Here is a 16,306-nt window from a genome sequence, read left to right on the forward strand (position 1 = left end):
CACACACACACACACACACACACACACACACACACACACACACACACTCATCAGCGATTTTTTCCCCCATTTTTCTCAAACGGATAAAATTCCGTCAACGATCGTGACTTTTCCTTTTTTTCGAGCATCATTTCAATATACTAACCATATTGTGTCGAAATTGTCTCTAAGTCGCCGTTGAAAAATTGGTTACAAGACATTCGCACACTATTTTTCATTGCTGTTAATTTGTTACAACTTTCCATCACCACCGAAAACCAGTATTCAAATCACGTAGCGGCATCGGCAGTAGCCGCCGCAGCAGCAGCAGTGAGAGAGAAAGAGAATCTGTGCGAGTAATAAAATTTATGCTATCGAGAGGCTCATCGCGTATCAAGTACAGCTGAGTTGCTGTTGCACGGTACCGAAGAAATGACTCAGGCTCAAGTATGCGCAATCGCGCGCGAGCAATACCTTTTCTGTGTTATGTTTTTTTTTGGTCTTCGCGAAGATATAAGTTATGTCAGTAAACAATTATAATTTTCGACCTATCAAGTGCCTTTTGTGTGCACGGAATTATTTTGATGTCAAAGCAACGCGAATATTGTGTCGTGGCGTGAGAGATCGTGTGGCTTCTGAACCAAGTGTAAGTGCATGAATTCGCATATCCGTATGCAATGAAGAGAAGGAAAATTAACAATCTCAGCGCATACAATTCGATTTGATTTTTCCCATCGATGGCTTCACTTACATCATCGCTTTGCCTTTCCAGCGAATTTGCAACAGAATCAGTCACACATTTTTTTCGCTTCTTCTTTTTAATCTCCATGTGCTTGTGTACTCACTGCAATTGCATTGTATTGAATCAAAGAAACATCTGAATTGCGATTAAATTATACGGTTGCAGTTAGTAAATTATGGAAATAATGAGCGAAGAAAAGATAATTATGTCAATTGAAAACTTGATCGGTTTGGCGTAGTGAACGGGTGTGTGTATGTGTGTTTACAGCCACCTAGTTTTATCTCAAGGGGTTCGTCGTCTTACTTCGCACATCGTCATCAGTCTTTTCTGCACAAGAAAAGATTGATGCAAAACAGCTACGTATCTAGTCATTACCAATGTATATTTGATTCATACACTAACCATTTATTTTGCATATATGCTGCTGAAGAGAGCGTTTTTCTTCTTCTCTCTACATGTCTCACACACCAAACGCATTCCCGGCTACGAAATGTGAAGAAATTCAAGTTTCACACTTACGCTCGCTCGCACTTATTTTATTGCCCACTTTTTGTTCCATATGCCATCAATGAACAACGTCATTTGAAGAAATGAAGATTCATTACAGTTTTGTTGTTGTTTTTGTTTTTGTCGTTTTACGATAACGACACACTTTTTACGCTTTTTTGCTCGGTGCAAAAAAAAATTGTTACGGTGCAAAACCACTCAGATCGGCTCATGTGTCGGAAGAGATGCTCATTTTGACATGCGATCAGAATGTTGCAAAATGAATTATGACGAAAGGCCAGCTCATTTCTTTTGTGACAATTGAGATATTTGCATTTTAATTGCCAATTTATCTTTGCAATTTGTTTTTGCTAAATTATTATGTGTCAATCGAACACCTATTTTGTATGAAGAATTTGGTTTTCCTTTGAAGTGACGTTATTTTTTCGATTATTTTCGTAAATCTCGACACGTTTTGATGAATTCGTGGAAAAAGAAAAAGAAATCCAATTTCCATATGGTTTTATGAGCACATTCGAAAAGCTAATTGAACTTTAGCCAAATCTATATATAATTTAGATAGCAAATATTTTATTGCGAGCAAAATTCAATTTATTCGCAAACTGAAATTCGTTCACGTAATTAGAAGCCGGTTTTTTTTCTTCTCTCTTCTTTTGCTCAATGCGGAGATTATATAATCCAGTTCGGTGCGTGTATGAAATGAGCCATCGGTTAAGATCGCTTTTTTTTCTTCTTGTGCTCATAAAAATGTGGACTGAAGTGAATGTGTGCGTAGACAGAAACTTCTTGAGAAATTCAGTTCGAAACGTCGAGAAGATCTTTTATTGGTCAATGAAACGTGAAAATGTGACTGCGGCAATTTTTTTTTTCTTTTGCGACTTGCGTTTCAAAATCAGGTTTGTGTCGCTAATTGTTCGTGTTGCATTCGTAAAGAATCGCGTCGCAGTGTGGCGAAGAATTAGTGTACGAAGTCGAAATGAGTTGATTTGGTCGTCATTAGTAACACATGTTACCAGCGCAGTCTATTTTTTGGCATGCAAAAGCCGACCAGCTGATTATGTGAACGAACCATGGTTGTGACAGAAGGTAAAAAAACCGCTTGGCAAGCCATCAACCGTTCATTTGACAAAATTATTGATCATTCGATGCAGTGAATGGGGTGAATCCAACAGAAAACCACTACATTTCTGTATTGAATCAGTGTCGTTGTTTTTTTTCCTCAACTTGGAATGGTTCCCCTTTTTCTTCGAATTTCCACTGTTTTTCTTTGAAATTCTTCGTTTTTTCAAGTTTTTCTTTTTTTTTCTCCATTGAACGATGCATTTTTTTCGAAGTTTTTCGCATTTCGTCGACAAGGTGGCTCAACAAAAGCCATTCATTTCATTGGATTCTAAACGCTTCAGAAAGTCATCATCGAATAGCACATTGAAAAAGTAAATGTCGTGTGCACTTCAAGCGAAGCACGTTAATCCAAGAAGAAAAAAAACATTGATCCAAACCTAGATCCAAACCGAATGTTGGTATTAGATTCAACGATCGATTATACGTTTGTTCCTTACTCTATAAGAGTTTCTCCCATGTAAAATGCAGGCAATGCGTTTCCATGTTGTCGGCGCCAAACTGAATTTTGAACTCGGCCAACGAACTGTCTACGTTTCACAAACAAATTCATCATTATCAAAACCCTTTTCAAGTGAATGTTTTTTGTCTGTCGGCACGTGATCATTCGTTTTGGATTTTCTTAATGCATCGATTTAATTTGACCATTCGCATGAAAATGTGCAGCAAATCAGCCGCTCTCGTTTCAAATGCAATCGCTCGTTTATTTTCACTGAATCGGACGTATTCACTTTTTCCCCCCCAATCAAATTTTTTCATGTAAAACATAAAAAATAAATGCGGCCACAAGACAACAAACGCTTGCATCGATGTGGCAGTGAAGAGAAAAGAAAATCACCACAAAACGAAATGTCCGAGTTTGGTTTTGATTTTTGTAATCGAAAAAAAAAGCGCACACATAAAAATGAATGAACGAAGTGTATGTTGCATGTGTGTAGCAGCATGTTCGATTTTAACACGGTTCGCTCTCTATCAATCGTCCAGAAGAAAACGAAGTGGAAAAAAAAGTAAAAGAAATCTCACTTGCACAAGAAGTCTATCAAAATAACAAAACTTTCACCGTTACATTTCCGAATCCAAAGTGGATGTCGTTGTTTTGCCGTATTTTTTTTCACAGATTGTTATGTTATTGTTGTTATTTCGATTGCATTTTATTTTCGTTCATTTTCTGGCCACTGTTCAAACGACCGAAATCGATTCGCTTATTTTCGAAGCATTTCAACGAAGAAAAGAAATAAGGCGCGAATTGATTTGGTACTATTTGCACTATTAAATTTCATTAGTACGATACAAATGGTACCGTTTATCAATCACCGCATGATCAGCTCATTAATAGAGTTTGAGTTCGGAAGTGTTTGGTCGAATGCGAAAAGCTTGAATTTGTTGCTGAATGAAACAATAGATCATTTGTTTTGCTTCAAAAGAATTTATCATCGAAATTTTGTGTGCGAGTGTAACGTCGGATTGCATAGTTACGGGCGTTTTATTTCACAGCAGGTGAATAATTTAGCAAAGTTAACGCTAATCAGCTAAGTGAACGGAACAAAAAGCACAAATGTTGAATGTAGCGACATCGAATGCCGATAACCGTTGGTTTATCAAGATGTGTTTTTTTTTCTTAGCTGTGCGGTTCATGGAAGGAAAGGCGCTTTTTTTTAGCTCGGTGAACTGTGATAATGTACACATGGTATCAAAAAACAATTTCGATGACAGGCAATTAAAATCATTGGTAGACCACAAAATTTGACTATTGAAACACGTACGAAAATTGATGAAAGATTGTCGCTATTGCCGTCGCGAATGCTGCGATTGCGGTTGCTGAATTTGTCTCGCCTGATTTTGTTGTATCGGCCATCGACTTAGAACCGACTCCAAAAAAAGACGACACAGTTTTTTTCTGCTTTAAAATTGGCAATTTGTCTTTCTTATTTCGTGCATAAGCCGATCACGCAAGACATAAAAATAAGAAACCGTTTCGTTTTTTTTTGTTGCGACGAGGGAAAAAACCCTGCATTCACGTCATTCGGTACTGTTATAAGCTAGATATGATAGATATAGCATTAGAATGTCTCATGAGACGTGTTTCTTGTGTCAAACGAGGCCATGAGTTTATCCCAAGCATTTTGGAATAAATTGAATCGGTTTTTTTCTACATCATAAACCAAATAAGAATTGAAATTGTTAACAAATTCAAAAAATTGACTCATAAAACTTCCGTTTTAGTTGAAAAACTTACGATTACTATATCAACCGATGACTTTTCATTGACTCATCGCAGTGTTTTTCATTCATGATCATCCATTTGGACCTGAATTACTTAATGTACACAATGACATTGCGAGCCATTTAAAAAAAAACAAATTTATCGCAAATGACATCTGCTTGTTTTCGGTTAGGCATCTCGGAAATGGAAATTTTACTGTCAACTGTTTTATTTTTCGGTGGAAAAGTTGTGGTTTCGCGTGAATTTTCGAGTTTTTAAACAAACCGAAAATGATTCATGAAATGAACGTAATTTTGTTTGTGAAAAGAGTTGGAATATTTTAATTTCATGTGAATTCTGACCTCAGCAATTCTTTTTTGAAAGAAAAAGAATGAACAAAATGGCGTTTTGATGGTTTTATTCTGTTGTTTGATTGGGAAACCAATTAAAAATGGATTTATTTTTGAAATAATTTGACGTTTTAAATTGCAATATCCAATAATTATCCACTTGCTAATTGCATCTTATTCAAATGAATCAAAATGATGTAGTGAATGTTTTATGGTCTTGTCTCAGCGGGGCTTGAAGATTTGATGGTACTGAACTTTGAGCTTGTGAGATTATGATAATTTTACTGCTCGGAAGCATACATGGGGCACGTATTGCTTGTTAATTTTATTTTTTTATAGCTATTGCTGCTGCTGTTATTGATGCTGATGCTTTTTCAGTTTGTTTTTCCTTCTCATATGCTCCATTCTCGATTATAATAGATATTCTGTAGAATATCTGCTTCGTCGGAGAATGAGAGAGAATCGAGTCATCATCTGTAATCGACGACACGTTTGTTATCACAATGTCGTGTTAAAATGTCATATCTATTGCACGGCGATTAAATGCAATCGCATCGTTCGAAAGAGAGAGAGAGAGAGAGAGAGAGAGGGAGAAAAAAAATTGAAGCAAATCAGAAGCAAATTTGTATCTAATTGCCCGCAAAAATGTTTTAATAATAAATTAACTGGTCGTACATTTGCAATTCGTAGTTGATATCCATGATTATGTAAGTTTGTTAGTTTTTTGTTTCTTCGTTTTTCAATTGTGTGTCGAGAACACGGTATGCATAATGAGTATCGAGTTTCAATCTATTGGAATAATCACTTGCAAACGTATAATCAAATTGAAACGCAATCCACATTTTGTCTTATTTAAAATTGATGATTATCTTTGCCGATCAAATACAAATCTATTGATTGTATACAATGTCTCGGAATGGTATAGACACACGTGCGAGCGAGAGACAAAGCAAAAGAGATTCTGATTATGAGCGGGCAAGAGAGAACGAGATTTGGATTTCGAAGGAATGAGCGAGGAAAAGTTTCTTATATTGTAAGGTGCATATTACGTAAATGACTTGTTAAAAGCTGAGCCTGAAGCTCATAATTTAGCGCATCATTGCATTCGTCCCATAAATTCAATTGCACACTCGACATAGTAAAAAAAAAACAGAAAAAAAGAAATTTAAATCGTTGTTAGAAAGAGTCATTGTTTTAAGTGGGTTTTTGGCCGTCCATGTTGGGTCTCGATTTGAATGGAGATGGGTCGAGGAGACAATCGAAAGTGTTTAATGTTCCAGTCTAGATGACATGACATTCGCATTGATTGTGACAATTTCGGAAGAGTTGTTTGCAATGCTAATTGCACTGATGTGTGTGATCGGATTCTCCTTCTGTGTTTTTTTCCAGCGTCAATCGAATATTTATTTCTCCTTTTTGTATGCATGCGATGTTATGTTGTTTTTTTTTCTGTATCTCTTTTATCAAACGAGTTTTCATTCGAATTTTTCGTTTATTTATTGTATCGTCGAATAGTTTCGCAATCAAAATGTCGCTGTGTCTTTATTTAATGTTCAAGGCTAATAGAATATAATGATTTGTTGTTGCTGTTGTTTGTTCGAGTGTTTATTTGGTCGGTGTATTGGCAGCAGTTACCTTTAAAGCACATACACGCATATTCAACCGATGGGGGGGAACGATTCTATGTGAATGCATCACGCATTACATTGGCTTACTCAGGCCTTTCGTTAATTTGATGCACGCACCAAACAAAATGAATTTATTAGCGAATTCAATATTATAGCTTTTTGAACGAACACATTTGTTGTTGTTTTTTTATTCATTCGGAACATGCATGTCATTCGATGGTCACTCTGGTGCTTTGTTCATTCCAATTTTTGAATGCATCGAAAAACGTCAATCGACCAGAGCGCACACACACATACATATTTCGTAACGACAATTCTTTTTTATTCCAATTTATAAAACACATCGCCTCCGTACACATTGTACATACGTTTAATAATAATGATTGTTATTATGGTTTGGAATCAATTGGAATTTTGTGTGTGTGTGTGTTCTAATTGAGACGGAATTGCCAAACCGATTTTAATCTACAATTAATTCAATTTTTCGAATGAATGAAGCAAGAGAGCATCGAGCCCATCTAATTATGTGGCGGAATAATAGTGCAAGTGCAATGTCCATTGTCCATCGTTGTTAAACGAATCAAAACCGAACAACAACAACGTTTAGCGTACAACGAACTAAATGAGAAAAACCGAGAGAGAGAGAGAGAGAGAAAGACCATTTAACATCAATTAAAGTCGATGTATTTTTTTTCGTTACTGCGAGCGAACTGAAAGTGATCGAGATGAAAAGCGAGAGAAGAAAAAAAAACAACCAGAAAACAAAACAATGAAAGTGACAAGCAGCAACTACATCTCTTGAATTGATAACAATAACCGCGAGTGTAGCGCGTTTGTTATTCCTCAAAATTTTGCTTTATTTGCCAATGCACTGTGATGTGGTATGCGCCGTCGATCTCTCGATCGCCGTAGCGGAAATGTTTATTGTCGGCCCGTTTTGTTGACACTGTGTTGTTCTTGTTGCAAATCTTAATGATCAAGCAATTAAAAATGTTCAGTCAAAAAAAGACGTGTGCAAGTTTCGAATATCATTCGTAATTGAAGTTGGCTTGGCTTCAACGGAATTTCATTGTTTCGAAAAGTGGCTACAGCCACATTCTCCGAAAACGATTCAAATCACACGTTGTGATCGAGACAAATAAGCGTCAACACATTTTCTCTGTTAATTTTCAGCTCTCGTTTCTATCCCGAGCAGCACGCGATTTAATCGCCAATTACATGAAGCTGGCTCGATCATAATTGTTTGTCGTGAAAATATTTCACTTTCATGAGCCAAAAAAATGAGTATGAGTAACAAAGAATGAGGCGGGCGATGAGAGTCTTGCCCTGATTTCGACACAAGAATTTTCCATTTAGAAAAAAAGGGAAAAACTCGAAGTATATCTTTGGTGAAATCAGACAAAAGACCGACGCTGGTTCATTATCGGATGGCACTTTGAAGAATTTAGGCTAAGGAATGGAATGAATAACAGCGAATTCTCTTCACCGTTAAGTGAATAAATCGTGGAATATTCGGCGTAACGTACATTCTGATGGCTGTCACATTCAGTCATTCGATGTAGTATCACGCTTAGACTGATAATATTCAAATGGAAGACGTGAACACATTAATTTTTTTCTCTCTACAAAAAATACAATTTAATACAAAAACAAAACGCGTTTCTATTTTTCGCTAACTTGTTTCGTACCACTCGCTTATCTCTCACTCACTCGTGTTGCAATCCCAATCATTGATAATGCTTTGATTTGCTTTTGGCATTGATTCCGTTCAATAGATGAAACTATGCAATGATTAATTTTAGAATTGTGTACAGCGAAAGGTTAATCGAATGAGTCGTTGCACCACCGTCGACACTAAAATGAATGAAACATTACAAAGTGTGTGGTGGCGCAATGCCTGTAATCCAAGTGCTTAGGCCATTGAATGAAGGAAACAAACGAATTGAGACAAGAAAAATAAAGAAATATAGCCAACGATTGTATGTAAAGTTTTTAAAAACTAATTGTCAATTTTTCCATCTTCCTGCACTGTGAGTGTGTGTGTGTGTGTGTGTATTGTTTCCTTCAAAAACTTGAACTTTGACGTTGCGTTCAACGATCATGATTCGCCTTTTTTTTGTTCTTTACTTTTCTCACATACACACATAACAAAACCAAAAGTCATTCTTTGCGAAAAACACAACAACAACAACAACAAATAAACCTGCTATTCAGAATTCGTACACAAAGCTTTCAAATTGCGAAAAATGATCAGCCCAAATGATGAAATAAAAACACGAATGTGAGACACAGAGAGATAACGAATAAAAGTTCCTAGTTTTTGTTTGTTTAATTGCAAAGCGTCAACAATATATATAATGTCAAGCTCGAGGTTAATTCTACACATATTGCTTGTCTATTCTTCTAATTTGTGTCCATATGTGCGCGTTGACGTGCGCACACGTGCGCGCAATCGAGCGCGCACTCATACCTAGAAGAAAAAAAAATGAATTTCATGCGCGTTGCTCTGTGTGTTGGCAAAAGAGTTGTAGTTAGTATTTTTGACCGTTTATGGAACACTTGACGACAAATGAACAAGCTAAAGAAATAAAAAAAAAATATTCATGTCAAGCCCATGGAATGCGCTTGCGTACGCTGACAAAGTAAAATAACAACACATTTCAACGGCACACATCCCATTTGTTTTCTTTTTTTTCTCTCTTTTTGAACATACAGAATACGAGCCATCGTACAGACACTCGGTTTCACGATTCATTCACTTAACGAGAATGTACAAACGTCCAAATCATCGAAACTGAAATATTGATGCTAATTGCTTTGAATGGGCCAACTTATGCGCCCGTCCGATTTCAGTCTTTTTTTTTCTTGTTCGTACTACCGAACTACTAGTATGGATAAAAAAGTATTTTACTTACACCATTTTAAGTATTTATTCTTTTTGATCACCACTTCCATTTTGTATTCCGTATATGAACTGTGTCTCTGTGTGTCTAATTGTTGTTAGCTGCTTGAACTGTTCCTCTGCCGGTTTTACTCCAACAAAATTTTGAACGGATGCTCGCAATCGTTTGCTCAACACTTTTTTTTCGAACACTCGTATGTTATTTTGTGAGAAATCCTACGTTTCTCAATTGTTATAGTTCTTGGTTTTTTTTCTTCTGTTCTGTGTTTTTCTGTTCACTGAATGTTCTTGGTTTTTTTGACGATTGAATTTTTGCGACTCAACACAAAAATTGACGTAAGGTTTATTTCACAGCAGCACACGAATAACTGTTTTTATTTGGTGTTACGTTCGATCACTTTGACGGTTCGTTTGTTTCTGATGTCATTAATATGGATCTCTGTTAATGGTCTTGTTTTTATGTTTTTCACTCTTCGTTCAGAACATCGGACCCACAATCGAAGAGGAAAAAAACAACGAAAACTCGATTCTTGATTGATATTCACTTTTGTTTATCATTCATATGCATATTTTGTGTCTGTGTGTGTGTGTGTGTGTTTGTGGCTAAATTGAAAAAAAAAAGAATAAATAAAAATTCGTAACTTTTTTCTTGCGTTTTTTTTCTATACTCTGGCACTAGATCTGGCATTGATTTCACATATTTTTTCTGTTTGAATAGTTTAACTCGGTTCTGTTTGTTTTGGCTGTTTTATTTGAATGCGAACGGAATACATTTGATTGGAGTGCCGAAATACTCACTACATATTCAGCAAAACATACACACACAACCAGTCCGAGTCCACACCAACTGATTGTGATAGTCTTTCTCTTTGGATTCTAATTTGGTATGATAATCAAATAGAAATCTATTTTTTCGCTCTCTTGATTAGTGCGAGCGAGCGGGCAAGTGAACTGGACTTTAATTTCAGTCACATTTCATTTGGAAACGAGAGACATTTCTTTTCATTGGCGTATCGCGGTTTGGCAGAGAACACAACGAAGAAATAGAAAAATCAACTCACAACAGATTTTACGAAAGTGATAAAAACCGTTTTTTTTTTTGGTCGCTCTGATTTTCTGTTGCTTTCTCAGACTTCTTTGTTAGAGTTTACGTGCTTTTAAGAATGGTCATGTGAAAAAATGATTGTGAAAAAAGCAGATCCAAAGGAAAGTAAATAACAGCCAGCCACAATTTTCTGGGCATTTTTTCCCCTGCATATTTTGGTGATAGTTTTCAAAACGGTGAAAGAAATGTAACATAGTAAAAAGCAGATGAAGAAAAAAAATCACACTCGAAAAAAAATTAAATCATTTCCATCTTGAATTCATTAGTTTTTTTGTTGGCGGTTCTTTTGGCTATTCATCCAAGAGTGCCATTTCTTCTTGCCATTGTTGCCGCACGCCTTTGTGGCTGTGTGTGTGTGTGTGTTTGTGTTTGATTGTGAATTCAATCAAAACTCAGGTATCAACATTCTATTTGGTACGAGGTTCAGTGGGGCGAAATCGCCGAGATAATGTGCTTTGTATACGCAAACGATTGTCGTTCAACGGTTTCTCGCCGGGGCTTAACATAATGTCTTCACTATGTATGTTTGATTTGTTTTTTCTCTTTTGTAAGCGCCACATCGTATTTCATTATTGGACGAGATAAGAAATTGAATAGACAACACTCACGATCACTATGATTAAACAATTAATTTCCAAGTGAATGGAACTGTTATGTTCTTCATTTCTTCTTTTTGGCCACACGAACGTTTTAATGCCGTATGACGATTTCGATTGCTTTTTTGCTGTGCGTGTGCGTTCTTATTTAATGTTATTATTTTCAACGCTTTTTCTACCCTTTCCGCAAATGATGAAGAGGAAAAAAAACATGACATGGCTTTGAAATTAAGCAGCACAAATCGTCCATATTTAACGAAAATCGACCGTCGGCAACAGCAAAAAAAATGAGCAGCCTTAATACGGATCGAAAAAATGAGTGCAACAAATATTTGCTATGATTGAGAAACATTTACCAATTCGCTACAAATACAGCGAACCAAATATTGGCGAGGTTGTTTTTCTCTTTCTTTCACTCAGCCTTTTCCCGTTAATGATCAATTGGATTAAAATCATCCATTTCAGATGCGAATGTTGGCCAATTGGATTCGAAGAGTTTGAAAATGCGATAAAAGTGAAAAGCGTTAGTAGTTATAGAGATTTTTCCATATCGCCAAGTCGAAATTTGAAATGTTATCGTGGATATGCAGTCTCTCCCCCAAACTGACTTCTTTCAATGTTCCGTACAACCGAACGAAAAAAAATCCAAAAAATTTGACGGAAATCGACGCTTCTATGTGAACATTTTTTTCTTTATATTTGCGCGAGTATTCAAGCGATTCAATTTGGAATTGAAGTAGTTGTCGTCCGTGAAAAGGTCATTAAAATCAGTGGAAAAAAGTCAGTAGCAGCAGCACTCAACACAAACATATGTAATCGTTAATCGTTTCCTTACATTGGCTCGCATAAGTGTGTATGTCATTTCAAGCACATCAACTGCACGTTCACTTGCATTTGCCCCTCGCCAAATGCGTCGATTGCAAGTTCGACTTGAACAAAACCGAACAGAAAATGAAAAAAATTATGCGAATATCACCACACTCCGATACTATAGTATCCGATTCACTTTAAAGTTGGAACCAAATGAGCACGTTTTCCTTTGTAACAAATAAAATCAAGGAAAACTCGCGACGATGCAAACACACACACACACACACAGCAACGAAAGGAAAAAAAGGTGAAATACAGAGATCAATAAATAAACAAAGAGAGAAGCTTAACATAAACATTGTCCCCGAATCCATATGCTTGGAGAATTGTAGCGAAAATAAAAGTGATTGGATGTGGTTGTTGTTGTTTCTCATGTGTATTTCATCGTTTTTGCCAGCTAATGATTATAATAGCTTCATTTGGAGCGGTATATATTCGTTTCACCCGCACATAACCAGTGATTTTATGGTCATGTCAACCAAAACCTACGATACGATGTAATCATTCAACGAAAACAAATCATCGGCGCATCTTTTTTTTCTATTCAGTTCCATTTTAAAATGGTTTCTACACACCCAACCAACAACAACAAAAAACCGTATTTATTTCAAACCGAAAATAGCTAATATCACAATCGTGTGTACAATTTCTTTTGCGAAATGATGAGTGATTATGGTCGGGTGTGTGCATATTTCCCATATATACATATATCTATTTTCGGTTACTTTCGGTTTACCTTGCCACTTGGGTGGCATTTAAATGCAACTTGGCAAAACTTTGGTGCGATTTCATATGCATCGGCAACAATGATGTCTTATGTAACTGAGCATCCATTGAGTGAAGCCAACCCCTCAAGGTAACGAGATGAACCAATTACAGAAGAAAAAAAAACTTCATTCTTTTGCCAACTTTTTTTTCCTTTTTTTTTCTCTTTTTATGTTTGCCGCATTTCTAGACGCATGTTAACGCACATGTAACGATTAATTAGATTGTAATAATTCATTTTATGGAAATAATAATTGGTAAGCATTTTTTGGGCCTTATACAATGATCCGACAACGATATGAAGAAAAAAAAAACAGAGCATAAATTTGTAAAAAAAAAATTTCAATCAGTCCAGAGAGTGAGTGTGTGAGAGAGAAGTGTATGGCATTGTGATAGCTAACACTGAATACAATCACGTACCATTAAATATAATGTGTGAAAAACCTTAAAATGCAATTCGACCGACCGATCGACCGATCAATCGATCGACCGCATGAGCGCAAAAAGCGTACACAATTCGAGCGAGCGCGAATGAGATGAAAATACGTTATTGAAATGAAACAAAAAAAAATACATCGCACATAAAATAAAGAATTCATAACACAGCGGTCAGAAATATATGAAGAAAAATCAAAGCACCTTGCCTTCGAAAATGTAGTAAAAAAGCACACACACACACACACACACACACATCGCATACAGAGAGTGAGAGACTACTGTATGGGCGAACATGCTCACGCTCAACTATTTATGCACTACTAATAAGAAACGCGATATATATATGCACCGCATTGTTTTTTCTCTCTTCTTCTTCTTTTGAACATTATAATCACATAATTTGAACCCGATCAATTGTAACGAAATTATGGCTTTTGAATTTTTCATTTGGTGTGTGCGGCAAAAGCGCTAAAGCGATGGTCGTGTGCAGCAATCATCAATTTTTATTCTTAATAGTAATATTTTATTTCAGTGTTTTTTCTTCGGTTTCGCTCTCACTCTCTCTCTCTCTCTCTCTCTCTCAATTTCTTTCTCTTTCTTGCTCATTTTCGTTTTACATTTGTTTTTCAATTTTTACTGTTCGCACACACTCAGTGGAGTGCTGGGCATTTGTTGTTGATTTTGTTTATTGATGATGTGCATACGATGCTGTGTGTCGAATCGAGTGGCTGGCGACCAATTAGTTGATATGCTGTCTGGTATGTGGTATGTGTGTGTGTGTAAGTGTATGTAGTATGCAAGTGAAATGATTCATATCATCGATTCAGTGAGCGAATTGTACACATTGGACTGCCTGGTTGTTTTCAACAAAGAGAGAAAACTAACCCATTCGGCCAAATGAAATGGAACCATTTTTCAAGACTATTTACTGCAATCGAATCGGCTGCAAATTGAACGAAGACGAAGAAGAAAGATGAAATGCCGATGTGTGAATCATTTGTGTGTGTGTGACTGAGTTTGTGTTTGAATGCCACAAAGATTGATGTGACATGAGCTATCGAATCGAAATCAATGCGGCGAATGGACACGCACACTTGATATGTATTCCCTTCTTCATCATCATCTTCTTTTTTCATTAAAAAAAAGAGAAGAGAAGCGAATGGAAAACCGAAGTAGAGAAGAAAAAAGCGCAACAACCGAACGAAATCAATGAGACGTTGCAGTCAATGAGACAGAATCGACAATTTCACAACGAATCAATTTCGTTTAAGTAGTAGTTGTAGAAAATTGTGCGCTGCGCCATTTCATCGATCAACGCATATCAATTGTTTTATGCTCGTATATATAATGAACGATCAATTCAATTGGGGATATTGGATCGGTCGCTTCGTCACCGCAGATTCGCCTTGTTATTATTCTTCTGACGAATTACAACACATATCACATTTTCAATTGACCTTCACATTAAACACAGGATAAAATGAAGAAAAAAAATCATGTACAAATTGAAATCCAAAATATTGGTTATGATTTGTGTCCCCATTTGGAAGTCTTCATTGTCTAGCGATTCGTACTTTGTTTCGATTCATTCGGAATAAAAATTCCAAATAAATGTGTGGTCAATGCTAACGATTGTCACATTGCCTCAACGAATGAATCACATTTCCTTTGCAAATGCCAAACTGATTCACTCATTGTTGGATAGCAAAATCCTTGCCATTCCGCACAAAACAAACTGTTTATGCATCCTTTAGAAGTAATCAAAATCAAATTGATCACACAGATACACTCTTTCGCTCCGAATCACACACCATTAGATCTTGATGACACACATCACATTCATTGGCAATCATAAGAACTCTTTTCGTGAATCACTTGCTCCTATGAAATTTATAAATTTCATTTGAATAGAAGTCAAAATAAAACACTGCACATGAACGAATTCCCTTGTTATTTTGAATTATGTTTGATCGACAAATGTATTCTTTGATTTTGAATTGCTAGGCACAAAGTTCTGCGAAATAAAACGCACCATTTATATTATTTTTTATATGATAAAAAAAAAGTTAAGTTGTTCAGGTCTCTGGCTGCAATCCGACTAAAAATATGCAATGCTTGTTTCTTCGTGACGGACGATTTTCAATATTCATGTGATGTGTTTGTGTGTATTTCTTTCCCAAAAGAAACCAAAAATATATATAAATCCAGTATTGCGGCCGCTTGACGACTTGTTTCTATTTCAAATGTATATCGATATTTTGTTGTTGTTGTTGTTGTTTTTATATGTTGCTTGTTTTGCTTATTTCGTTATTCAATTCAAATAATTATTGATTTTTAATTTGTATATATATTTCATTATCTCATAATATCCGGTGCAATATGAATATCGTGAATTGATTGCGAAAAAGCGAAACAGAAAAAAAAAACACACACACACACCAACAATGTAACCGTCGATGGAATCGCAAACAGAAATGAAAATCAATGCCAAAATGTATGTCTCTACTTTGTTTTGTTTCGTCTTTGGCGGTTTGTTGAAATATTTGAAAATGGCCCAAAAATGAACGAAGAACGAAAAAAAAGCCACAAAAATCAATTGTGAACAACAACGAGAAGAATGCGGTAAATGTGCTGTATTGTCGAATGCACACGGCCATAAAATTCGGTATATTAATTGTGTATGCGAACAAGTACCCGATAGTTTTTAACACCGATATCGATGGATTCACGATAGACCAACGAGAAAATATGAACCGACAAAAAAATAGAATTGTTTTTTTTTGTATGTTTTTTTTTTTAAAAACGAAAGAAAAAACAAGAAGAACTGTGTTTTAACTATATGGCTTAGCACAATATCACGAATCCACTACCGATCACTTGGACAGTCGATTTACTTGTGTACCTGCTTTTGTTTTCTTCGCACTGGCGAGGCGCGCTCAAATCTATTGTTTGGCATTACACGATGTTACGTGTTCACAGTTTAACGGGCCAAAAACACAATCATACCCCAACAAAACTGACATACACACGTATATATATCAGGCCGTCTTCTCTCCACACACACACACACACACACACACACACACACACACACACACACAC

The 16,306-nt window shown here is 36.1% G+C and overlaps 2 protein-coding genes across 6 annotated transcripts in view; one reads left to right on the top strand and one right to left on the bottom strand.

Moving 5' to 3' along the window:
• Positions 1 to 16,306, bottom strand: part of LOC129576881 (scavenger receptor class B member 1) — a 68,243-nt gene that overhangs the window by 51,414 nt on the left and 523 nt on the right. The window contains exons 1-2 of one of the 4 annotated variants that reach the window (XM_055462901.1): positions 16,107 to 16,213; positions 9,444 to 10,033 (exon numbers count right to left, since the gene is read on the bottom strand). In XM_055462901.1, coding sequence (XP_055318876.1) covers positions 9,444 to 9,483 — 40 coding nt within the window. In that variant the 5' untranslated portion in view covers positions 9,484 to 10,033; positions 16,107 to 16,213. Of the gene's footprint in view, positions 1 to 9,443; positions 10,034 to 15,898; positions 16,214 to 16,306 lie in introns of those variants that run through there. The other 3 variants (XM_055462899.1, XM_055462902.1, XM_055462900.1) reach the window with 3 other exon arrangements.
• Positions 1 to 16,306, top strand: part of LOC129576880 (scavenger receptor class B member 1-like) — a 37,258-nt gene that overhangs the window by 7,721 nt on the left and 13,231 nt on the right. The window lies entirely within an intron of this gene.

Source organism: Sitodiplosis mosellana, unplaced genomic scaffold (genome assembly GCF_009176505.1).
Source record: "Sitodiplosis mosellana isolate CC-2019 unplaced genomic scaffold, AAFC_SMos_1.0 Smas_scaffold_6191, whole genome shotgun sequence".
Classification (NCBI taxonomy): domain Eukaryota; kingdom Metazoa; phylum Arthropoda; class Insecta; order Diptera; family Cecidomyiidae; genus Sitodiplosis; species Sitodiplosis mosellana.